The sequence below is a fragment of the Gymnodraco acuticeps genome, unplaced genomic scaffold (genome assembly GCF_902827175.1).
Source record: "Gymnodraco acuticeps unplaced genomic scaffold, fGymAcu1.1, whole genome shotgun sequence".
In the NCBI taxonomy this organism is placed as follows: Eukaryota; Metazoa; Chordata; class Actinopteri; order Perciformes; family Bathydraconidae; genus Gymnodraco; species Gymnodraco acuticeps.
In genome coordinates, this window is record NW_022990441.1 from 402,608 (window position 1) to 429,395 (window position 26,788).

General features: G+C 39.5%; 1 protein-coding gene across 2 annotated transcripts in view; it reads right to left on the bottom strand.

Moving 5' to 3' along the window:
• Window positions 1-19,645: 19,645 nt before the first annotated feature.
• The window catches only part of pdgfd (platelet derived growth factor d), a 48,519-nt gene continuing 41,376 nt past the window's right edge, over window positions 19,646-26,788 (bottom strand). For both annotated transcript variants that reach the window (XM_034225620.1, XM_034225619.1), the window contains exons 6-7: window positions 24,500-24,717; window positions 19,646-22,456 (exon numbers count right to left, since the gene is read on the bottom strand). In XM_034225620.1, coding sequence (XP_034081511.1) covers window positions 22,319-22,456; window positions 24,500-24,717 — 356 coding nt within the window. In that variant the 3' untranslated portion in view covers window positions 19,646-22,318. The remainder of the gene's footprint in view (window positions 22,457-24,499; window positions 24,718-26,788) is intronic.

Sequence of the window (26,788 nt, forward strand, 5' to 3'; positions counted from 1 at the left end):
TCAATCATGGTGATTGAAGTGTTTTTCAATCTTGTTCTATTTTTAATGTAATGAATGTATCTGAGCCCACCCAACTCTGAGGACGCCTATTGATTTAAAGTATTGACTGAAATATTCTTAGACTAATGTTAATTGGTTATCAATAGATTGATAAAAAGAGTGAATCTGTAAGAGAATATTTTCATCTGATCTGTTTATAGAGTTTCTTATTGTTTTATAGAATCTGTGATACTGCAAACATCTGCTTGTAGTCAGTCAGAGACTCCTCTGTGATGTTGAGGTCACAGGTCAAACGCTTCTCCTATGTCCGTGGGGGGTTGACCTGGCAGCATCTCTTTGAGACAAGCAGACCATTGTCTCGCATCGGCTATTGATTATACGCGGGCTTTCTGGGAGCCCGCCTCTCCTCGTGTTGGTTAGAGGTTTTTTGTCTTTTGGTTCAGAGAGTACCTTGGTGGAGCACAAGGACAGTGTGAAACTAGGATGATCTCCCGGCCGTGTGTAATTGTCTGTCTCTCAATAAATATCAGTGTATTGACAGGCGAGTCCAGTTTCCCTCATTTGATGATGCGCTCAACATTGCTGCAAAGAAGTTTTAACTTCACATTCAGTACAGGTGGCAATATCGTCACCTGCCTGCGCTCATCTCTGAAACCAGACCATGTAAACAGGCTGGTGTTTCTTGCAAAAAATCTTTAAGAGATGACACGAGCAGTCCTACCAGCATTTGCCATGGTGGCCTAAACATTTTTATTTGGTCTTAAATTGTAGTTCAACATTTATTTCCTGTTACTTCTGGACCATGACGGTTGGCCAGCCTTCAACGTTTAACTGAGTGGAATATGTTGAATATGTTTTACCAAAATGTTGGCTATATGTTAAGGAGTTTTCAGTAGGTTGTGACAGTGCACTGCATCATATTTGATTTAATTTGGTCTAATTTATTTTTATTTATCATATTAATAATATATGTTTAGTATGGTTTTGGAAGTGCGCTCCAACATATTTGTTGATCTTGTTTATTGGTAAAATATTATTTGTTTTAAAGTTCAATAAATGGTCAATGAATAATCGTCAAAATAATCGTGATATCAATTATTGACCCAAATAATCGTGATTATGATTTTTGCCATAATCGCACAGCCCTATGCTCATGACAGTTCTTACTGAAGTTGAGAGCATCCTAAATGCAAAACCCTTAGGGTACGTTTCTTCCGACGTGGCTGATGTTGATCCTGTGACCCCTAACTTCCTGCTCATGGGTCGAGCTGACAGCTCCCTGCCCCAGGTGGTATATCCTGCATCAGAACTGCTAGGGCGGCGAAGATGGAGACATTCACAGATATTGGTTGATCGTTTCTGGTCTGCCTTCGTGAGACATTATCTGCCTAGCCTTCAAACTCGAGGCAAGTGGCAGAGACAAACAGAAGACATCAAAGTAGGAGCGGTTGTACTGCTTGTCGACCCACAGCTTCCACGAGCATTATGGCAGATTGGGCAAGTGACCAGAATATTTCCTGGGCCAGATGGTCACATCAGAACAGCAGAAGTGAAGATACAGGACAAAACCTACACCCGGCCTATAGTTAGTTTTATTGTCCTCCAAGAGATCCATGACTAGGACAACAAGGGACCAGATCTCTCATCTGAGTAGTTAGCCTTTCCATGGAAGCAAATTTGCACCGCAAATTGGGGGGCGGCAATGTTGGAAAGCCTGCTGACTGTTACTCCAGCGCCCTCTGTTGGCGGCATGCGCAATTGTAATTATTAAGCACATGGAGCGCAGCTATTAGGAGAAAGGGAGAGAAGCACGTCATGTCGACGGAGCGCAGCCTGGACCTTCAGTGGCAAATTAGTGTGTGTGAGCTTTGTGCGTCTCTGACAGAGGCGGATTTAGAATTGTAGGAGATCCGGGGCGTAGCCCAGGAGTATTTGGGTTTGGGGGGGGGGAGGGTTTGCAGGGGTCCATTGCTAAGTGGGGGGTGGACCGAACATCCTTTAGGGGGGTCGTCGCCTCTTCTCGGGGGGTCCGGGGGCATGCTCCCCCGGGAAGATTTTTTTTTAAATATTGAAGTTGAAAGCATCAATCTGGTGCACTTTGAGAGCAACACCCTACCTTAATAACACCTTAAAGCGGACAAAAGGCACTGGAGAACACTCATTAACACCCTTTAATGAAGCAAATTAATGCCTTAACTCACTCAAATAGTCGTTTACTTATTAAGGTGAAACGAATGTGCGTAGAGTTTTAAAGGATGTGGATAGTCTCACCTTGATTCTGGCGCATTGCTTATCGTTTTATAGATCTATTCTCATCCACCATCTTTGTTTGTGACGTAAAGAGTGTAACGGCCCGTCCACACAGCGGCGTGCGTTGACGCTTGCCGGCAGGCGTGTCTGACACTCGACCAACAACCAATCACATGAATCTCCCGCCCCTGACACACAAGCAGCGGTTTGATTGGCTAGAGCTTGTACTGGCATATGATTCGATTGGCTGACGCTTCTGTCGAGGCGTCAAAAGTTGAACATTGCTCAACTTTTGCAGCGGAGCGTTGCTGGCGTCGCTTCCCACGATGCAGTTCGGCTAAAAGTGACGTCACCCCATTCAAAGTGAATGGGCAGAAGCGTTGGAAGCTTCAACGCACGCCACTGTGTGGACGGGCCGTAAGAGTCACGTTTCTGAATCGGACACTCTGAGTGGATGCAGTCACAGCCAATCGGAGTCTGATTCAGAGGGTTGCCTGTCAGTTCTGTTGTTATGTGTACTGAAACGAGTGCCGGTATAATTCCACGCGTGAAAACAAAATAATTTTGGAATACATTATTTTAGTGTCTTAAAAGTAGACTGAGTTATGAAGGGTTAACGTTACATCTTAGGATAATTTTTAGTCATGTTCTGTATACATACTAACATATAAGGGTATACTTAGTGTGGTTACTCCATGTTTACTAGCTATAACATTAACGTTACATCACTCTTTTTCACTTCTTACTCAGTCAGCCAGAGTGCAGATATCACCATTAGATTAACAAACCTGAAATATCATCCATTTCTTGACTGCTGGTGATGACATTGTTGTCAGCTGCTGATACTGCTGTTGCCGCAGCTTGTGGCGCCTGCTTCAATGACAATAACTTTCTAATATCCATAACTTTATAGGCTATTAGCTTAAAACTCGTCAGGCACTAGGAAGGATCACTTCTTCTTCAGGGCAGGCTACGCAGTACGCAGGCTAATGTCCCACAGTGGCTGCCTCTCTGGTGGACTCCGGTACTGCACATTACTCCCGAGACGTTTTTTTTTTTTTAAGTGAAACATCCGGGGCTTTTCAGAAAACATCCGGGGCTTGAGCCCAAGTAGCCACCCCCTAGCGCCGCCCCTGGTCTCTGACCAACAGTAAGTTAATGTTACTCGCATGGGACTGGACAGTATTAAGCCTTTCACTATTAGTTGTTTTGGAGTTTGCTAACTCCGGTTATTAGCAACAAGTTGAGCTAAGCTAACAAAGCTAACTTAGCACTACGTAGCTGTACTTCTCTCCATCTGAAATGTTATGTTTGACCCTGTTGGCAATATCTAATGTTTAGATGGCATATTAACCTTTTATACTGTAAGTTAAAGGAATTATCCGTGCAGTATACTTCATTTCTATGTGGAAGGGTTATATTAGAACCTGCCTGTTGAGCAGTCAATTAGCCTGGTAGAATATGTCATTTAGTACTGTTAATGCGAAAGTTATGCCTATTTTCACTGTATAATATATTGGAATAATAGATTCTAATTATACTTGTACCTTTGTATTTCTCTCTTATAGACCACACACATATACATACACTACACCTGCTCCAAGGCTGTAATACTGTGACTGTTGTGTTGATATCTTCAGTAAAAGGAATTAACCGCTACCAAGACTCCTGTGTTCTTACCGACACCCCAAGGCGTTCGTCATTCCGAGTGGAACCTTCATTATACAGTCCTTATCTAATTCCCTACTTTTCTGTGTGTGTGTGTGTGTGTGTGTGTGTGTGTGTGTGTGTGTGTGTGTGTGTGTGTGTGTGTGTGTGTGTGTGTGTGTGTGTGTGTGTGTGTGTGTGTGTGTGTGTGTGTGTGTGTGTGTGTGTGTGTGTGTGTGTGTGTGTGTGTGTGTGTGTGTGTGTGTGTGTGTGTGTGTGTGTGCTATCAATCACAGTTTAGCATCCAACCTCAGATTACTAAAACCTGTGAACAAAACATTCACACTGTCAGATTTAAAGATGATTCAAATGCAGCTTTTTTTGTCAAATCTCTGCAGAATTGCTTTTACATGCAGAGCGCTGTGTAGTCCTGACTGACAGCGCGATGTCTCATCTCGGAGCTTTTGTTATAACTGGCATCTGAAGCCCCAGAGGCTTTAAGGTGTAAAATACAGAGAAGAAAGTGCAGATCCTTTTTTAGTATTTTGCAGTTCATTTTGTTGTTTCTGCAGCTGAAAGGGATGCACTTTCAGAAGCTTTGGTGAAAAAGAGGGAACTTAATAATTCTGTGGATTTGAGATAAAAGTGCAAGGCTTTGACAGGAATTGGTTTTTTTTAAAGGGGATTTGTGTGTGTGACTGTTCATGGTGAGGGTTCAGAAAAATAGCATTTATCATCAGTTTCTTCTCACCTGTATCCATTTTGTTTTCGATGACTCATCATGACCTTGGCGTCACTGATGTGGGAGGAGAGGCGCAGTCGGGAAGTGTCAGTAACAATCACGCAGCGACTGCTTCAGATTCAGACTATGTGTGGGCTGACACTGGCCAATTTGATTCGCATAAATTCGTAAGAAGAATAGAGAACCAAAATTCACCATTTTACTCCATGCATTTGGTATTACTGATTTTTCAAATAGAAGCATCAGTATCCTAAACCCAGAGGCAGTTTTTTTCCTGAATATTAGGCAGTGAATGATCAGTTTGAGCTGCGGCTGGTTTTTATCATTGTTAAAACATTGCTTTCGCCACACAACCATTCAGTGGCACCAAATGTGTTTCATAATCAAAAACTGTTTCAACACAGGCCACTTTCACAAGTATATTAACTAAAAGTTAAACTATTCTTCACTCAAAGAGCACAATAACTTTTTATAGTGAATCAAGTGAAGATTTTTGATTAGTCATATACAAAAATTACCAATATGTTGCTTTAAAACCCAAAATGATTTATATTTGGATAAATTGCAATTTGCAATCTCACAGAAATGTTTTAATTAATAAAATAAAGAAAAAGTCAAATGAGTCTGTTAAAAAGACGCATGAGGCTCTTTAGATTCAAACAACAGTTGCACTTTTAGTCCGTCACTGTGTTCACAAGAATATTTTGATAATTGCTGTCGCATAGATTATTTTGAGTAGTATATATTTTTGGCAAAACGAATGAAGTGTCTTGCCGGACACCTAAAAAAACTCAACTTTTAGCTTCAGCAACTTCTGCAAAGCCCATTTTCATTTCACTTGGCTGAGGACTTTTGAAAAAACAAATGATGTTCCTGCAGTGAAACATTTGTGTACGCTCCTCTTTGTTTGCCTATAAGAGAGACTGTTATCTTTGAATTTCCTCTATATCATCAGCATTGCATCAGAAGATCTGTGGATTGTTTGACTCAGAGTAGCTCTTCAAAATCCTCCGTCTTGAGGAACAGACAACTGTAGCTCTGGCCCCAGTGGTCTGGAAATATCAGAATTTTTGTAAATACTTGATGATGAAAATGTGTTTAAGCCGTCAAAATAATGTGTCTTGAAAAGATTGACAGCTGATGCAACATGGCTTCTTTTAACTTTTTGATTTTGTTTTCCCTCGGAAGGGGAAATTAAACAACTAAATATCCTAATTGGACACACACTTTCTCCAACATCATACCAGCTCTCATGTGACTCAATGGAACATTGTCTACAGTATATTTGAATGCCTGTTGGATGGTTTGTCTGTTAATTTGTGTGTGTAATTCTACTAAGTGCTGCAGCCAGGGCAGGATTAGCGCAGTGTTTCTTTCACTAACATGCTTCATTAGTAAAGATGAAGTCAGCCAAGCAGTCAGACAGAAAGACACAACAGCTGAACAAATGGAGAGTGTGTCGAGATGTGAGGGGGACAGGTGGTGAGGTGAAGGTTGGATAAGGTCAGTTAATCCTTAGCAGCAACATTTCTACATTTTTAATAAGCTTTGTAATGCTGCATGTGTGCAGTCCATATATGTTATCATTTGACTGTTAATCTATGGTATGAAGAAAATGTTTGGAGAGTAAATTCAATAGAAAAGCCGACAGAATTGCAGCTGGGGTTTGGGCCCTCAAGACAGGACTCTGGAAATGGGAAATGTAGGGAAAGTAAAATTAGAACGGCAGAGAAAGAGGCTTAGGACGAGATGGAGAAAAGGAAAGACCAAAATATGGGACACCGAGATTAAAAAGGGAGGAAGATAAAAAGCCAAGGTGTTTGTTTTGGCCGAATATTAAAGAAAAAAGCCCATACTGTAAAGAAAAAGGCAAGACTGATGGAGACGGGAAAAGAGTTTGGAATAGAAGAAAATAGATTATACTGTAGGTGGAGAGAAGTAAGAGAGAAATTTAAATATATAAACAAATGCATTTACACAAAGACGAATCAACTACAAGGAGAGCTGGAGATTTCATTTTCAAAGGGAAACTGAAATACGGTTTGCAGGTAAAAAGAGCATATTATTTTTGCATTACATCACAGATAGGAATTTTTTTGTGGACACCTTTTAGTCAAATACAATCAAATGGGGTTATTGATAGTCATATGGTCCCCCTGCATAAATATAGATACAAAATGTGCAACATTATTCACTTTACTACCACCATCGCGAGCTAGACAGCTTTTTAAAATCACTCCTGAGGATATTCATCTTAATCCATTACGATAAAGCTACTGTGATCATCTATTTGTTTTTATTGCTTTCTAAACCAGCCCATACCTATCTGAGAGTGCTCTTCTAATGGAACTTCTTCAAGGGAGGAATGCCAGGTTAACTAATCTTCATCCAACTTGATTTCACCCTTTTCTTTGAGAGACAGATCCACAGTCAAAGCGCCCTGCTCTGAAAGAGACTGTCACACTGCATTGCTATTAAAGGCTGTGAAAGGAGAGAAAATGGCGTTAACGGTTCGAAGAGGCTTTTAACACTCCCACCCACACAAATCAGACTCTTACCTTCTCCATCTTGCTTTCACTGGTCCAATTACAGCATTTGCACAAAATGGTCGCTGGAAATGTGTGACAGATACGCAAATAGGTTTTCTATAGAAAGCTGAACATTACCTCTGTATGTTTTACCTCTGTTTTGGTTCTTCTTTTTGTACACATTGACAGTTTGTGTATTTAGTGTTTGTTTCGTCAGGCAAGATTCAGCTTCAGATTCAACTTTATTGTCAATACGTAGTACATGTACTAGTGACGAAATGTAAGTTTAGGCATCTGACCAGAAGTGCAAAATAGCAGTGCAGGAGTCTACATAATAAGAATAATTATACATGGAATTATTATAAATGGAATAATTATAAATAGGCTATAAACAGATGAATATATACAGTGTAAACGGCATTGACAGTAAAATATATAAACAGGTGGGTGGTGGGTATGGGCTTGAGTCTATTAGCGGGCATATTAAGATGCAATTTTTTAATAAAGCCCGCAGCATGTAAACCACTTAAAACCGATACTGCTCTGATCCTCATTTGTGAATGCAGACAGGTTAGACCTTACACATTTTATGAAAACCCAGCATAATGTTTAAACCACTAAACTAAATGAAACTATGTTCATTGACATTTATGTGATCTCACTTTAACACGTGTGGAATAAAGACAGTGTTTGGAATCAAACCGTGGCTTTTGGATGGGAAGGTACTGTACACATGAACTGATAATACAATAATGTATATTATCTATACATTTATGTAAATATTTATTGTTGGAAAGCACAAAATAACTATTAACTGTTGCAGGATTTAACCTTAACTGCTCACCGCCCACAAATTCAAAAGAGGCAACTCGCAGTGAACAGTTCCTGGCTTGCGTTTGTTGAACAGACAGACCTGGGTTGAATCCAATAACAACTATGAACATGACCACACTGTCATATCATGTAAGTTTTATGGAAACACTGAAAACACTATTTGTCCAACAGCTGAAAACACCACACCCAATGCTCGGTAATACATGCTGCATAGTAACACATTTCTGAGGTAAAGTGGCAATGCAAATACAACATCACAGGAGTCCACGTGTTTGCTTTAGCTCCCAGATTGACAGGGCGTACTTTGCTTTTTTCTCGCGAGGACCAAAGTGTATCCTCTCTTCTCCCCTTTATGTTACCCAGGAGTTTGGAAGCAAGACACAGAAAATATTCTTTAGTTTTAAGAAGCTGCAGTGTTTATTCAGAGACAAAAACTTACAGTAAGCCTCCACTTTGCATTGACTTCTACTTGACAACCTTATTGATAAATGCTTCTCTTAATTATTTAAAGGTGATAAGCTTCCTTTTTATTATATGCATCAAACTGTACCAATAACATGTGCAAAGTTGAAACACGTAAACTGCGAAATAAATTATAGATACAGAAGAAAAGACACCACAAAAAGGCATATTTTAGATCTCCCAATTCATTTATTTTACAAGGCTTTCTGTGTCCCTCCCATATTTCTAAATGATATAAGATTAGACATACTTTTCCTGCCTCCCTCAGATCTCATGGTGCTTGACCTATTAGATAAAGTATTCAATTATTAAGATTATGCTTTATTAAAAAGTAGAAAGAAAGGCCATTCAGTGCTTCATAGACGAGCAACATTATTGTGAAGTTAAATCATAATCCATTTATATCCTCCTGACCATATTATTAATAAAAAAGTAATTCTGATGCTTTGATGTCAAGTATCTGACGTTTGTTTGACAAACTGTATGACACACTGTCAATGTGAAAAGTATGACACTGTGACTTCACCATAATTGCAATTTTCATAAAATATGGAGAGACGATGCATCTTGTCACTGCTCCCCAAGAGGACGCTTACATTATATATCAAGCATGACATGTTTACAGTGAAATGTCTTAAAGTAACATCAATTATATGTCGTATGTGTATTCGTTAGTAGCCTACTGCGGATTACAACTGAGAATCAGCTGTGTGCTGTTTTTGTCTTATAAAACAAATTAGAGGCAATAAATAGGCAGCTAAGAGCCAAACTGTCCCTTTCCCCACCTTCAGCAAAGTCACACTAATATATAAAAAAGTGTATCCCTGAGTCAGGATTTTGCTCAGACTTCATTTATGGTCTGAAACTTTCCACCAACATCATCAAAAAGCAGGTCAGATGTTGTGAGACACTCGCTTTAAAATATTTAGCTGAGGGCCATCAGGGCAGACAGTGTGGACTTCATTTAGGGAGTGTGTGTGTGTGTGTGTGTGTGTGTGTGTGTGTGTGTGTGTGTGTGTGTGTGTGTGTCAGTGTGTGTCTGCTACTGTGGAAGGATGGACTGCCGATCACACTTTTAAAAATGCACACACATTCCTCTAAATGCAATTAAAAAGACAGAAAAGTCCCACTCATGTCACTATGCGGTTGGATTAGTTTCAATACACCAAATGCCCATGCAGGATTCACATATTTAATTCAGGATTTACATGTACATTTCTCGCTTCACAAATGTTTATCGTGTATTTATTTTCTAATCCAGACGTAGTGTGTTTCTTGATTTAAATAAAAGCTACACTTTCCAAATATGTTTTTGATGAAATGGCAAATGCATTTAAAGACATATATTTGTGGATTCTAATATCTTTATTTACTAACAATGATGTGACCCCATGTGGTACAGGGTAGACCTTCAACAGTTGTTATTACCTAAATGTTTTCCACTTTACCTATTCAGGAAATTGTCCTCAAGTGATGGTTACATAACGTAAGGTAATCAAGCTTTTCAGACTCTATTTCAGATGTTAAAAGGCTTCTCTGCCGTGTGCATCTTTTCAAGCAGAAAAGAAAATAACTTTTTTTTTCTCCTTGTCTTTTCTTCTGTCCTTGTCTTCAAAATGCATTTCCCCCAACTTGTGCTGGTCTTAAAATGACTTTCTTTTCCAGTAAGAACTAGCTAATGGACTGCTTTTTTGAGTTTTCCTTGTCAAAATACTTTTTACTGATGGTGAATCATAATCTGTATGAGCGGTTTGTTTTGCAGAGGGAAATGTTGCTCAGAGGTTAGCGGTTCACACTGGATTGTTTGCTCAGTCATGTCTGATTTGTTTGGCCTTGAAAGCCTCAGATTTTCTAAAAAAGGATTGTATGTTTGGGTGAATAAGGTTATGTAGACTTTTCTTGCAAACTATTTTGTTATGTTAAATTGAAAATTGAAATATTTTCCAGTATGTTTCGAATCAATTAAACTTTCAATTTTCAACCTTCTGCATATTTTCTTGCTCTACAGTGGTGAGAGGTATGTATGATGGTGATATGACCTTGTGTCATTGCTGCGTGTGAATAGATACTCTATCAAGGTGAATAACACTGTCCTCGTCTCCCTAACTATTGCAACTTACATGACCCTTCCACACAATGTGGGGTGCAGAACATTATATTTATGTTATGGAGATTCAGACTGAAAACAGCCCAGCACAGCGCCACACTGCTATGCTGGAGGTCTGATGTTAATCCAGGAAGTCCAGTTGGTGTAACAGATTAACACTTAAAAAACCTTATCTGCAATGCACCAAGGCATTACACTCATACAGGATACAATACTCTAATCTTGAAAGTTACCCCAGTAACATCTATATTATCTTTCATTACAAATATTGTTAGTTTTGCTGTATAAATGCAGTGTTCAGGTAACCCAGGTGCACCTTTGGATGACACAAGCAGGGTTTATTTTGGTATTACCTCGATCGTCTGATAATATCAGTCTGAGATTTTTCCTACTTCAGATTTACAAACATCTTCCCTTTACATTAAAACTTTATAGTGCAGTTATTATTGAGCTACAAGTGAGCCCTAAGGGGTTTCAGCAGCTGTTTAAACACCAGCATGGGGAACTTGAAGTTAAACATTGTGTTTAGTGTGGTTCACATTCCCGTTACATAAGTGGTTGTGTGTTTATCCAGCAATTCAGGGAAACAACCTTGGAATGCTAAAGTTTTCTAATGAACAGATAAAGTGTGATGGTAAGCGTGTTTGTGCAAAGACCACAGACATCCCTCCCCAGCTGTGGTTTAGGTAGATGTTGTTTCCTTTTTACAAGTTGCTCAGGTTTTATTATGAGTGTCACACTCACTGGGCTTTATGAGTTGTACAGTACTCGGAGGCCACTGGGTAAACAGAGCAGATGCTTCAGGATTTAAGGATACAGCGCATACTTCTTTGGTTATTCTTAGATCCTTACAATCATTTGTCTCTGTCCATATTTCATTGACATAACTACACTGCAGCTACGTACGAATGGCAAGAAAAGCCTTGAATCTTGAATAGGACAGACTATTTTAGTGCTTAGGATTAAAATACGAGTTGAATAACTGTATTTTCGTCATCATCAATCAGCCTGTCCACCCCTTTGGTCCAATTTGAAGTATCTCAACAAATGTTAAATGGATTGCCATCATATTTGGTACAGATTTCCATGTTGCCCATAGGATAAATCGTAATGACTTTCGTCATTCCTTAATCTTCCTTCTAAAGCCACCTGGATGGTTTGGCACAACATCTTGTCCAGACATTCATGGTCCCCAGAGGATAACTTTCACTGATCTGCTAATGTAGCAGTCTAACAGGCTAACCTACATTTTACCTTATGAATATCGCATTACAGCAGACGACCCAGTAGACAATAAGATTTCCTGTCCTGCTGCAGGAATTTATTGGAATGATTTCTGAAGATATGAGTCTTTTGTTGGGGCTAATGTCATAAAGTTAACTGTCTGTGGAAATATCTTGTTCTGTTGTTGTGGAACAGAACAAATCTATTTGCTATATCAGTTTACTGGATATCAGTTAGTGCGATTGAAACATTTCTAAAAATTTGTATCTGAATTGATGGTCGCAGAATTTCACATTTCAGCTTGTTTGATCTGATTTGGGATCATTCGGTAAAAAGTATATATCATGTAAACGTACCTTTTCAAAGTAAATAATGTATGTAGAATCTGCTCCAGTGAAACTTTGGTATTCAATTATGTGATAACAAACTTACTCACCCCATAGCTAATAATAATAATAACCCTCCAACTCTAATAACCCTAGAACGTGTGTGTGTGTGTGTGTGTGTGTGTGTGTGTGTGTGTGTGTGTGTGTGTGTGTGTGTGTGTGTGTGTGTGTGTGTGTGTGTGTGTGTGTGTGTGTGTGTGTGTGTGTGTGTGTGTGTGTGTGTGTGTGTGTGTGTGTGTGTGTGTGTGTGTGTGTGTGTGTGTGTGTGTGTGTGTGTGTGTGTGTGTGTGTGTGTGTGTGTGTGTGTGTGTGTGTGTGTGTGTGTGTGTGTGTGTGTGTGTGTGTGTGTGTGTTGGTCTGAGGTGAGCTTTTTAGCCTTTCTACCATGTGTTTCCTGTTTTTTGCACTTTTTTGCTCTGACTAAACCCAGATCTCCCAGACAGGTTTCTTTCACACACAAAATGAATGATACTTCAGAGACAAACCGCAGACGACACACTTTCCTGCTTGGAGCGGTCAGTAAATATGTCACTTTGTAATGCTGTTTTCCAGGATCTGCTATTTCCTACTCATGCTGTTTATAGATTTATTGTGTTTCCTCCATCAATCTTCTTCGATGGTATTCTTTCTTTTTTTCCTTAAAGGCTTTGGGAAATATATGACATCAGTTGTTTTTTTAATTGTTATTATTCGTAGGAATTGTAAGGAGTTGGGCAAGCAAAAAGTGGTAAATTGTTGAAGGGGAGGGTTAGATATGAGAAATGTGAATGGGTAGATATTTTATTTAAGATGTATCAACCTTTCTTTTCCAATGTTGTATTTGTTGCATTATTCTTATTCTTATTAATTAATTTATTTTTAAAACAATTTTCAAATCAGAATAATATTTGTATTCATTAATAGAGCCTATTTCAGAAAATAGAGTTACGGGCACAGTGAACATTAATAGACATTACTAGTACAAATGTGCAAAGGTTAGACACATAGCTATCTTTAATCTGCAGTCCCTTCATACAAAAAAAGCCACCCTGAACTGGTACATAAAAACACAAATTCAATAGCTATTGATAAAAGAGGGCAGAGGAATAAGAAAGATATGCCAGACTGTTCATTCATTGCCAATTCCACGTTGTGTATGCAGTGTGTGTCACTGCCAAACCATGGCTGGTCCAGGAAACCCCCAGTTGCCTCCCTGTGTACACAGTGAGGAGGCTCACCTTGGGAGGTTCATGCTGTTCTCTGCAGATTGCACCGTCCCTGCTGACCAGGCATCCTGATCAACCTGTACGAGTCAGAGACCAGGGCATGATGGTTGCTGAGCTCTGCCAACTCTGTTTCAATCAGGAGAGACACGTTTCCTTTGATATAACGATATATTTGTATTGCCGGGAATAAACAGATGCATGTAATGGCCCCCGATCACTGATTGAGAGGAGAGAGAGTAGTAAAATGGGAATATGTTAATGAATGACGGAGGATGGTCTTCCTGGTTGAACTTGCGTAAAGCTTTATTTGCTGCACGGGTTGAGTGTGAGTACTTTTCCCAGGAATAGCTCCAGGAACTTAGTTCCCCGGAAATCTTTAGTTTCGGAACTATCTAGTAGATCGCGTTCACACCGGAATAAGTCCCTGAGGGAGGATTACGCAAATGAAGCCGCTGACGTCACTTTTTCTTCTTCTGCTTTGGGTTTACTGGCAGGCCGCAAACAACTTCACGACGTATACTGCCACCCGAAATCCCCGGCCGGATGTCCCCGGAGTTGGGGACTGGCTTCAGTAGAAGCTGCTGGGACTCCCAGCAGCTTCTACCGAAGCCTTCCGAGTAAATCGCCAGAAGCGCCGACACCTCCTCATCACTCCAACGCTCCACCGCTCCCATGTTTTCTTTTGTGTTGCCATAAGTTAGTCTCTCTCCATTGGTGCGCTGGGCTAATGCTAATAATGCTAATGCGAGCAAATAAAATGGCGGCTTCACAAAACTTTTCAGAGTTTTACGGGGCGTGGTTTGCAATTCACCCAGACAATCAGAAATTGGAACCTTTTCCTCCCCAGGAAAAGTACCACCTCAGCGTCTTCATCCCAAAATTGGTCCAGTTATTTAATAGTGCTAATACTATTTGTGCTGAAGAATCTTATTCAGTCCTACAATAGATCTGTTGATTCATATAGTAAATATCCCTGCTGTATATAATGTTTATACATGCTACAGATACAAGTGCATTCTCTTAGAAACTGTTTGCATGGTAATCATTGTTGGCTGACTGCACCCATACAGTAGGTGGTAACTGTTGAGTGTAATTTAAAAATAGACTACAAATAGAGGCAACCTTTAAGACCGGACAAGAAATCTACAGTAATGAAATGGAAATGTGAGGCGTAGCTTAGGGAAAGGAAAGTAAGGTTATTCTAGTGAATGATTTGATATTCATGTTGGTATATGTGGAACGAAAACCACAGGGTACAAACAGGAATCATGCCTGCAATCATTCATAGCTGTGACTCAACATTGTGTGTCTGTGCACACCAGAGAAGATCCACTAGATTCACAAAGCAAACCCTACTACAGTAGTCACTTGGGAAGTAAAGCTCTTAATCTTATTTAAATGCGACTCAAATCTGTGTTTTCTCGGACTTGTTGATGTTTGGTGTGTGGGTCTGTAACGCTCTCTGCATGCTTTGTTTGTGACGGCAGTGTGACTGTGTGTAGATAAGCTCCCAGCTTCTGCACCAAGTAATTCAGGTAATTGAATAGTCTTTTAGTATAAAGTGTGCCAGGAGGTTTCCATGCTTCCAGAACAAACTATTGTATAGCTGACACAACACGCACGCACGCACGCACAGTAGTGAATCACTTCCATCAAATTAAAGTAACTCCGGCACCTCAGAGCTTCTGTTATTTGTTTCTTCCTGTTTCCTCAACCTAGCCTTCCTTTCTCCCTCTACCCTGTTATCTCTCAATATGACACAGCTATTTATATACATTTCAAAACCTGACCTTCCATGAACTAACTAAGAAAAAACATCATATATGTGTTTGTGCTTGTCTCCACTATTGTGGAAGTCACGTGGAACATTTAAAAACCTTAACTGCTGTCTCATACGTCAAAGCACCACCGTTTAAGAAGGTTAATAACATCGCATTCAAGTAAAAAAAGGCCTTTATATTTTAAAAGCAAATGTGTCACTTTGAATAAACATTAGCTCATTTCTGCAGTATTTCAGATTTGCAGTAGTTCCTGGAATAATAATACGGAGAATCTTTCCGTCTCCTAACACGAAGGCAGACACACACACCTCACTTCTTGACTTGCACTTTAAGTTAATCATTTATTTAATGGAACAGTTTGGATCTGAGAATGTCATTTGTATTGGACTATTTTAAATGTGCAAGTGAAGACCTACAAGTACCACTGTCATTTTTCTCCTTATGTCTGCAGATTCCTCACATAAGGTCTTTCTTCATTATTCAAAAGCAATATCTAATATTCATACCTAAATGAAAGCTGTTCTATAATGTAGTGTGAAAGACCGGGTAAGATGGGAGCAAGGGACAAGGAGGAAGGATGGGCCTGGAGGTCGGGAAGGACGGAGAAATGATGATGGTGTGTGGGGGTGGGTGTGGGTGTATTTTGGGTCTTTATTCTCTATGTGTTCAATTAATTTTGCGAATGAGTGAAGAAAAAACACAAAAACTGGAGAAGAATCTGCCAAAAGTGAGAGAAGCTACAGTAGGTTGAAGTGATGAAGTCAAATCTTCACCCACACATTTGTAAACAAACTCCTCAGACCTCATCCTAGGAGACTTCTGGTGTTTCAAACAGCGTAGCAAATGGAGAAAGAAATAACCATGTTAGAGGGACTATGTAAATAGTTCAATTGGTTGCTGTCACGGTAAAGCATGTTTCTTATCTTGTGTTCGACATTGGCTTGAGAAAAATGAAAGGACAGATTGACAGTGCTCCTCATATTAATTTCTGCTACATTTCAGCTCAGAGTGTGATGTAGGGCAGCGCCGTCTCGCTACATCATGTCTCAGTTATGGGTCATATTCTCACCATACTTTCCTACACGCCTCAATGACTTCATCAGCCCTCCTCCACCTCCTCATCATCTGTATGTGTGTCGCTTTCTTTCTACGCCTGTCTGTCTCTCTAAAACCCTCTTTCTGTCTTTTAGGTATTTTTTTGTGTTTGGCTCTACTTCTCTCCATCATCACAGTGTCATTCTTCTTCCTGTCTTTCTCAGTTCCTCCTTCTCAATTGTGCCTGTTTGTCGTCCAACCCTTCCCATCCCAAATATTGTCCTGGCTGTTTAAGTTTGATGAGCCTACACCCTAAATTAGATCATTCTTTGCACTTTTATGTCGCCAGTTGCCAAAAAAGATGACCCAGTTTTCATTTTCGATTGCTGGTAACATGCTAAACTTGGCCAAATTCAATCACAGCTCATATTTGTACCAGCGTTTAACTATTTGATAATGGTGTATGATAAAGAAAATCATATTAAAGCAACTGCAGAGACCGTGGATGACTGAAAAGAGGAGAATAAAAATAGATTTCTCTCGAGGGTTCTTTCTGAGCTGTATCTAAATTGAACAATTGCTGAGCTAAGCTGTGGTTAAAGCGTCAGGTCACCCAAACTAGAGACAGCATTTCACATTTAATTGAATTCCCTCCCTTTCTTTGCTGTTTTATTACAGTCTCATTGAAAGGTGTTGTCGTCCTTACAATCCATGCTACAACTACACACTCTCAAAAAGAAAATGGTATCACTGATTTTCACCGTTAAAGGTCCATCTACTCTCCATGAGAAGGAAAAGCCTGTCTATGAAAAACAAAAACAGTTATATCATATCTCTGGGGGAAGATTTCCGACATTTGAAAAGTATATTTAATTATGTTTCAGTCATTTTTATGTTTAACTAGGTTTAAGATATCTTGGTCTTTGCTTCTTCTAATTTGAATTCATTCATTTAAAATGTTTTTGTGAGTCCCTCATTTATTTAGTTGAAATATTTATTCATGTGTTTTATTTATTGACTTTTTTCACTTTTTTTCAGCTCAACAAGTGTATCATTTAGTCACTTTATTTCTTCGTATAACCCTTTAATCTGGGATGATGGAATATTGTGGATTTATCAGAGCCTTTTTCATGTTAAAAGTTCCCTGATTAATCTATAAATAACAGTATAGAAAGAGCAATGAGAGTGAACCAAAATAACAAAGTCTGTCCCAGTGTGGGCGTTTTCTCTTTTGGTTCATCACAACAAGCGTCATCTATCTCATTACGTTTAATAAATCGATCTATATTTTATGTCAAAATATTGATTAATGAAGCTTTAAAATTTGAATATGGCAATCCGATGGTATTCTAACAAAAATAAGTTATTCTTCAAAAATAATTCTTCAAATATTGCCTCAGCTGTGGCTCATCTAATGTGCAGCTGGTCCCTCTGAGCAATGTCGAGCTCTGCCCTCAACCACAGACCAAAGAAAGAGATATGAAAATGGTTAGAGAAGCATAGTGAGGGCCATCCCCATGACTAATGTATGATAGTACGATTTATACTAAGTCCCCTTAACATTGGGGGAATGACAAATGGGTTGAAGAAGATATAAGGAGGAACAGAGAGAGATATTGTGACAGAAGTTTTGAAAAAATGTCCTTCGAGGTTTCCCTCCATCCTTTATGGTTTAATTTCCTGGCTTCTCGGGTAACAGCTCGGAAGTGATTTGTCCTGATAAAGAACATCATGGGACAGAAGCGTTTAGAGAAAGAAGAAGGAAATAATGCAAAAGAGAAATGTGAAACATAAGTTGAAGAAAAGGAACGAGGGAGACTAACATGAGAAGCACAGTAGGGACTGAGGGGACCGCAAAACTTAGTTAAAAAACAAGTGGTTCTATCCTCAAATATCTTCAATATGTATGCATATATATATATAAAAGGAAATACAAAATGAGGACATATTTTAACATAGCGAGTTGACATTTTGTGTGTGTGTGTGTGTTTGCCCTGCAAGGAAAAGATAAAAAGCCGCTGACAGACATAAAAACAGCCTTGTAGGAATTTGGGTTTAAACAAAAAGCAAGCCCTCTCTCTCTCACCTTCTCTCTCTCCTTTATGATTGATCTGCATTCTTTATAGTCCATTTACTCTTTATATCTCCCTTTCTTTTTTTTACCTTAATCTTAATTCTTCTCACTCTTGTTTATTTTGATGGAGGTTTCTGAGTGTCTGTCAACTCCACGGGGGACTGAGAGAATGTTGTTTTTTTCTTGCATCTTTTTCTTTTAGAATAATGCAAAAACTAGTCAGTGGAGAAATTTGGATAAAAGGATAGATGGACTGACGCATGGAAGGATGGGCCCATGGATGGATGGATGGATGATGCGGGATGTGACTGGCTGCTGTAGGAGGGAGCCTGCAGTGTAATGATAGAAGCACAGGAAGGGTTGCCGCAGCAACGCAGGGACAGGAAACAGCCTTGAGAGATATAGAAAAGGACTTGAATGAAAAGACATATATTCCTTTGATACAGTGAACCCTTTTAAAGAAAAATGATCATTGTCATCACCATATTCTTAACTATGGACTAGTGATGTGTTTATATCTTATGGGATTAATTACCTGTTTGTAGCTTTTTTTTAACATTATTTTCTGATATTATTATGAGAGGACAACTTGTTAGGAACATTATGTTAACTTAGCATTTATTAATAGCAAAAAGTCCTTAAACATGAATTGAACAGATGTTGTCCCATATTATCAATGACAGATCTTGCAAATGTTTTATAATGTCTGTACTGACTGTGAAATCTGAACAAATTGTTAAATGCCAGAAATGCAGAAGTGCTGGCATTCACGATAATCCGGAGGATGGAGCTTTCTGCCTTGCTGATCCCCTGACTTCTCCGCTAGTGATATTCACTTCGTGTTTAGAGCTATTAACAACTACTAGCATAATAACATGCTAAACTAAGACCCTGAACATAGTAAACATTTTAGACACTTAACATCAGCATATCAACAATGCCATTAGCTTGTTAGCAAGCTGACATTAGCGTCTAGCTTCAAGCACTGCTGTGGCGAAGTAAAGCTTCCCAAAGCAACTAATGTGTTTAAACAAGACGTTTAGTCAAGTCTTAACTCTCTGACATAAAACTCTACATTCATGCAAACATATTCAGTTAGAGAATCAATGGAAATCTAAATGTTTAAATGTCAATATCTTGAATATGAAGCTTTTTAAAGTGAGCAAAGCACCCCAGGATTGTGTCGAACCTAGTTACTTTGTCCCAGTTGGTCTTTATCTCTCTCTTTTTACTCTCCAATATCCACTGAAACATAACACATCTGCTATAACACTCTACAAAAGCAATTGATCCACATCATAGAAAAACGGAGTACAGTTAAATATCTGAAAAAGCATTTAGGTCATAAAGAAAAGCAATGGAGACAGTACTGCAAGTCTAGAAACATTTTATTTATCAAGATCAAACGGCTAATATCTTTTAATAAAACAATAGAGAAAGACACAATAAATTATTAAGGATAAGCACACGTACAGTTTTGTCATGAATGTTTTTCTGAACAGCAGAGCACGTTGTTGGCTAAAACAAACATTCCTCAATCCCCACAGTCCTCAGAAGGGGAGGTGAAACTCTGGATTTGATCTTATCCAAAGCATGATAGTCAGAAGATTTCTCAAAGGTCTAATGTTTGTTTTTGATGCACATGAGAAATCCAAAAACCTACACAAGCAGGATTGAAAGTATGAACTTGAAATACATGCGGTTCTATTGCAAAGACAAGAGGAGAAAATAAGTAAAAGAGGAAATTCATTTGAGCACGCAACAATGGAATGTGCTGATAACACCAACAAACTGGCAGGCACAGGAAGTACACACACACACACACACACACACACACACACACACACACACACACACACACACACACACACACACTCCTCACACATATTTAAATAATAATTAACTAAATAATACGTTTGCAGCAGATTTCATAAAATACTAGCGTAACTATGCATTTCGCAATAGGTATCTTGAAAAATGACTGAATACCTCAATTCATTTTTGGTTTGTTAGCTACTAAAAATGTAACAGTATATGATTTTCATGCCAACTCTGTATTATCTGTGTGTTTATCTTTGTGTTTCAAAATGCAACCCAGAGGATTGAAATCAAACTTTGCATGAGAACAAAAGTCAAAAGCTTTACAACAAAGGGAAGCAACATCCAAAAACAATGCACAAGTGTGTGTGTGATGTCTGGGCCAAATTACTTGTAATGTAACTACTGCACAACCCGAAAAACATCTGGAATATTTAAGAGCGTTTATGTATCCCACACCTGCCGAATAATACCCGTGACTTACAGTACACACATGCACATAAAAGTGGCACGGGCACACAGCTGATCGGGTTTCACTGTGACTGAGGGATTGTCTCACTGTCCAGTGTCTTTCTTTAGAACAAAAGAAGTGTGTAAAATCCAATTTTCTCGGAGTAGTTCAGTCCTGTAAGCGGGGCCTGAGCGTGTGACACATGGGGGGATGATGATGGAGAGATGACTAACGCCGCTGTGTTTGATTCCGCACAGCTGGATCATGTGTTTGGAAATGATAAGCAGTTACTTTGAATTCTTGCTCTATTGCTTTGATACTCCAGCTACCTGCACACACTCACATACACACTTGCGCACACGGTCACATGCTCACCATTCCCCTGCTTGTATCGGCTGCCAGCTTTCGCAGACTGTTGGTAACCCCCCACCCTTTAAACAAAAGGACCTCTTCCTGAGCGGTAACACACAGTCCTCTCTCACCACCACACTCAAGATATATTTTCAGCAGAGACCAAGAACATTAGTCTAATTCCCACAGATCTTTTTCACTGTGGTGCCGTTGCAAAGCAGTGAATCAGGTTGTGATACATGTTAGCTTCTTTGTGAGAAGGTTCAAATCAGGCTAGCTGAATATATAAACATGCTGATTGAAACACCTAGAGTAGCTGCAATCTTTTATGTTGCATCTGCAAAGTGGCTCCGCTCTCATCTCTCATCCAGAAGTGCTGGTAATCTACAAATAGCTGGCTTGATTGTCTATTTTCTGTGAGCAGCCTCTCCTTAAAAAAATAGCTCTTTCCCCTCATGTTTTCAGAGCTTGAAGATCATGGTTTTATCCGTGTTAGCAGAATTCCGGTTAGCAGTGGGAATGCCAGGAACGCATAGAAAAGTAGGCAAAAGCGCAGCAGCTTCATCTGACATCTCCTTTGATGTGTTGTGAATGAAGGGAGAGAAAGTGTGTGTGCATGGAGAAAGAAACACGAGGAGCAGAGCCTATGGATGGAAGGACAGACAAAGAGAAGCCTGAATGTATGCAGTCAGGAATGTATGCACAAAAAAACAAGAAATGTGAAGTGAAGAATACAGTAAAAATAATATACTTTTGCCTGGAGTGTGTGAGTGTGCTAGAGTGCAAGTAGGTTCTGGAGGGTTGTGGTTAGCCTTATTTCACATTGAGATAAAGTGTTATTTTGGTTTATGCTTCCTCCAACCCTTCTCCCTCCCTCCTTCTGTTTTACGCTCACTCATCTCAGCATGCTCCTGGCAGAGGGATTGAAGTTTCTGCAAATACCCTTTTGATAACACGCAGAAATGCACACATAAACATGAAACAGGAATGAATACTGTTAACACAGCAGTTGCATACAGTTACATTTAAATTCGATCAAATTGGCATCTGTTAAACTCGTAAATCAGAATGTAAATTTGATGCAGTGTTGGTGTATTTTCACATAGTTTGGTATGGTATTTATTCTCTATACATTTTTTTGAGGAAACAATAGGGAAAACTTAAGACTCCAAGTTCCAGGAAAGTTAAATAAGAACATATTTGTCTAAAAACATTTACAAATGTGGCTGTAAATGCATGAACTGTACATGCACGAACAAATGTCCCTGTTTACGATGCGAGCAGCGTTTGTCAGTCAGATTGTTGCCTTCTTCTTTGCTGCATGTGTGTCTGCGTTGCTGTAATTATAAGTAGTCCGTTTGCAAAAATGTATAAAAAAGAAACTTGTCCATCATTTCCTGATGCTCCTCCCAGGCTGGGTGTCTCAGCGGGGGGGCTGGGAGGGACACGCACACTCACACTTTTCATGGTGTGTGAGGAAGATCTCATCTATGACCCAGCGCACCTTCACCGGCCTCCGATGGCGCTGATGCAGACTGACCTCTGGGGCGTACTTCAGCACCTAAAGGAGTGGGATAAGAGAGCAAGGATGAAGAGGGGCGGTGATGACATTGATTTACTTTTGCCTGGAGGGTTAGTGTTACGGGAAGGGTCGGTGGGTAGGTAGGCGTTGACAATACTTATCAGCTCATTGTAGCTGACGCCAAAAAATCAAATTTGAAAAAGCGAAGGACATGAGAAATGCTGATGAAAATAAGAACAAATAACTTCATACCGAAGCAAGTAAAATACAGATTAGATAGCAGGCAAGGTTTCTAAAGTGCATTGTTGTACTGTGAAACAGTGGCGGTCAGGAGACAACAATTACACATCCACCCTTTATCTTGTTAATCATACATCACCACACTGTACTATTTCAACATTCATTCCTTCATATTTTTTATCAGGGAAACTTGGACTTGTTCCCATTGGGAGAAAATGCAGGACAGGTTGCCAAGGAACCTGCTGATTGTGAAATAGAAAATGGTTTGCAGTATCTCAGATAACACACCAAACATATGTAGGCTACAGTGTGCACAGGAATCACGGATACAAACAAACAGTTTGCTGTTTTACAATATATCAAAAAGTTGGCATTTTCATAACAAACCTTAGAGGTTATAAGGCTCTCTGTGCAAAGAGAGTCTATATACGTACTAGGGAGTTAATTTTATAGTTAGAATAAGTCTTTAAGTGTTTCCCTCTTACTGACTGTGTTGATGGCCATATTGTTGGCTAGAAGTACACATTGTTCCACAACTGATGCAGTCAATTTGTTCTCCAAAGCTCAGTGAAAGCAAAACTGCCCATGATTTATGTCAGAGCTTCCCGGCACTGAAACAATAGTCTGAGTAATAATGTGTTTCTTAAGAAGTGAAGTCAGTGAAGGAAGCAGGTACAGATCTAACAGCCTACAAGGGGAGAGGAAAGTAGGACGGAAATCTCTTACAAACACACACAAGAACACAAAACCACACACTCATAAAAACTTGTAAGCTATTTTCCGCATGTACAATATATACAAAACACTATTTTCAACGCTTACATACACACCGGCTTACATACACATACAATTACAACCCGAATCCCACTATTGTCTACATTTATTTAGTATGGACAGCAACGGAGAGAGAGACAGAGAGAGAAACCCTGCGGACCATGTTTCAATAATGAAGCTATACAAGAACAAAGACACAAAGAGATGGAGGGAAGAGTGAGAAAAGAATGAATGACAGGCTTAAAGAACAATAATGGTGCATTGCAAAGGGATAAATTGAAAATGGGAATTGGGGAAAATGAAAGGATGATGGCAGTCTAGAGAGACAGAGAGAGTGATACAATGCTAACAATGCAATGAGAGAGAATTTGTGAGGCTTCTGGTGCATTGCTGCTTCATTGTTGATGCAGCGCCTTCCTTTGCACACCCAAAAATCTCTCTCCTTCTCACTCACTAACTCTCACACCATCTTTTTAGCCCCTTTCAAGTACACCTAAAATGTGCCAGAAATGTCACATGTAAGGCTCATGTTGGAAAAAGCCCACGCATCACTTTTCTGTAACGCTTCCAGCACAAATCAACTATAAACTGGCACATTAATGAAAGGGCCTCAGCTCGCACTAGCATACAGTTGTCGGGAGTGCTATCTAAAGCAAAAAGTAACTACCTTCTGTAAAAGCAAGGCTGTTTGACTGAATTAATGCTCTCATGCCAGATCAGTTGATCAGAGGTTATTTGTCCCTATCAAGGCGAAGGATAAAAAAGGGAATAATCATCATGCATCCTAACCACGTTCTTGTCAGCAAATATGAATTAGCAAAGGTCACAACCTAACATCTTGTACTTGTTTCCTATGCTTCAGCAAGGTCAGGGATCCACCAGGCTCACAATGTTGTTTAATTATGAAAGCAGCTACAGAATCACTGGTAATGTTCTTTCATTTATCATTTCATTACTTTCTAATTTTCTGCTGGAGAATTTGATGATGCTTCCTTTCGCACACCATGTACCAAATACCCCAGGACACAAGACAGAAGCGTGTGAGTGTGTGTGTGTGTGTGTGTCTACCTCGTGTAGTTTGAGAGTCGTCTTGGAGGCCTGACAGGTACAGCCGTTGTTCCAGTTCTCCGTTCCGCAGCCACAGTTGCCTCCACAGCGTTTGAGCAGCAGACATCGGGGGAAGAAGACGGCGTTGGTGGCCCTCAGCTCCTCTCTCAGGTTCACAGAGTAATTCCGAGGCGTACAGCTGTAGCGCTTGACGTCGTCGTAAAGGCGGTTCAGATCAACTGGACAGTGCGTCAGAAAAAGAGAGCAGATAAGGCAATTAGTTCAGTTTTTGTTTATTAAGTTTCCCTTTTGATGAGTCTGTTTTGGACTCCACTAAAGGAAGTGTGAAGGAGACAAAAAGCCGTTTTGATTTATTTCCTGGTTGCCAATTGCTTAGCATCATCAATAATACAAATGTGTGACATGATGGAGCAAGAGATGGAAGGATTATACGGACGAGGAAAGCAAAGTAGCAGTAATTGTTGTAGAAAATATGGCCAGCATTGATTGAATGAAAATGGTTGAAAGGCGGGAGAATTTTTTTTAGATACGAGTACAATTGCAACAGAAATTGACTGCTCAGGAACAGATAGAGAGAAGACAGACACAAAGATGCAGAAAGAGAGAACATAAGCCATAGAAGGACGCAGGGGTCATTAATTGATTGTACAGTACATTGAATGTATTGACCGCAGTCTTCCTGTCACCACTTTGGAGAAAATTACTCTGTGTGTGTGTGGACCTTTGTTCATTGGCCTCCTGTAATGGTGCAAAACTAATTTCAAGGGAACCGAAAGGATTACAGGACAAGCTGAAGGGGATTATGAGAGTCCACACTAGTCTAGAGGGGAAAGCAGGAGCTCCTGAACCATCATCTTGATTCAAATATGTCCTGATTCTATGTTACTAGGATTGTCATTAGAGACCACTAACTATATCAGCAGAATTACATATTGTTGCTCAGGTGGTTTAAAAGAGAAATGGGTTTTTGGAGACCGAAAATAAATTAAATAGAGGGCATAAATAATATATGGGAAAAAATGGGTGGTGATCACACAATGCCATTGTAAAAGTTATTTTACAATACTAGTTAAACCTCTAGGCTTTAAGATGTTTAGTTTCATCTGTGGATAGAACAATAAATATATAAGTTATGCAAAATGGCAGCATTTTTTTATAACAAAATGCATCCGGCTCTGAATTTGGAAACTCTAAACAACATGATTTTATATTCGGTAGTGACTTCTGCATACATTCCAATAATAAGGAATTACTTATGTGAAAGCACAGCATTGTTTATCACTGTGAAGTTGCTCATTTGCTGCATGGAGGAATAAAGTTTACGTTAACCATGATAGGTATTCCTGATCCCTGCTTGTTCTACAAATAAGCTCTACAGACTTTTTCGAGGAGGATCCCATTAGGACTCAAAACAGCTTGATGACAAAGTAACACACAATCAATATAGGCGTGAGCCACATTATGTCTATCACAATAAACTTGATGTGTGTTAAGTTTAAGAAAAACATAACAAAACATTGGTGGATTGTGAGTAGAGTCATTAGTCAACATGAATGGTTGATTCTAAGCCCTTGATCACAGTGCTTTACTTATGAAGCTTCGGTGTAAGCAGAACTGATTCTAGCTCTATTTGTTCCCCCTCGTTTGTTTTATTTACTGCACTTATAAAAAAGCACGTAAAAAGGCAAGGATATTCCCTTAATGGTCTGCTGAGGTTTATAAAAGACAGTTTTAAGGGCCAGGGCAGACATCCACTGGACTTCATTCTGGTGCCTCACTTTAGGAGAGAGTAACTGAACAACCTCTCAGCAAAAGCAACATGAAACAAGAAAACCAATTGCTGATGCATTTACCGTTATGGTCGAATGCAAGTGTCCCCTGTTCAAGAGAATAGGTCAATGGCGCTAGACTTTTGAACAGAGTAGTGAGTAGAGCTTGTCCTTTAGAGACTGATAGTGGACTGTGTCAATTTACAATACATGCTATTTTGAGTCTGAAGCTATTTAGTGCCCATACCATGTGTGTGTGTGTGGCTTCCCAAGTAATGGTATCTTCTTATTTCAGTAGGTTCACAAAAACTGGGGTGCAAGTGGCTTCATCACCAATTGTTTTGTATGTGATGTAATTTGGCTTGGAGTAAGCAGTGTTGAGACATTTCAGCATTATCAGACTGAAAGAATAGAAAAGCAGGGTTTGTAAATGAGGGCCATTTGTACTGCAGATACGAGGTGGAGTGTGTTGTTTGATTCTCTTTTGAAGCAAGCAAAGAGCTAAATAGTGTGAAATGGG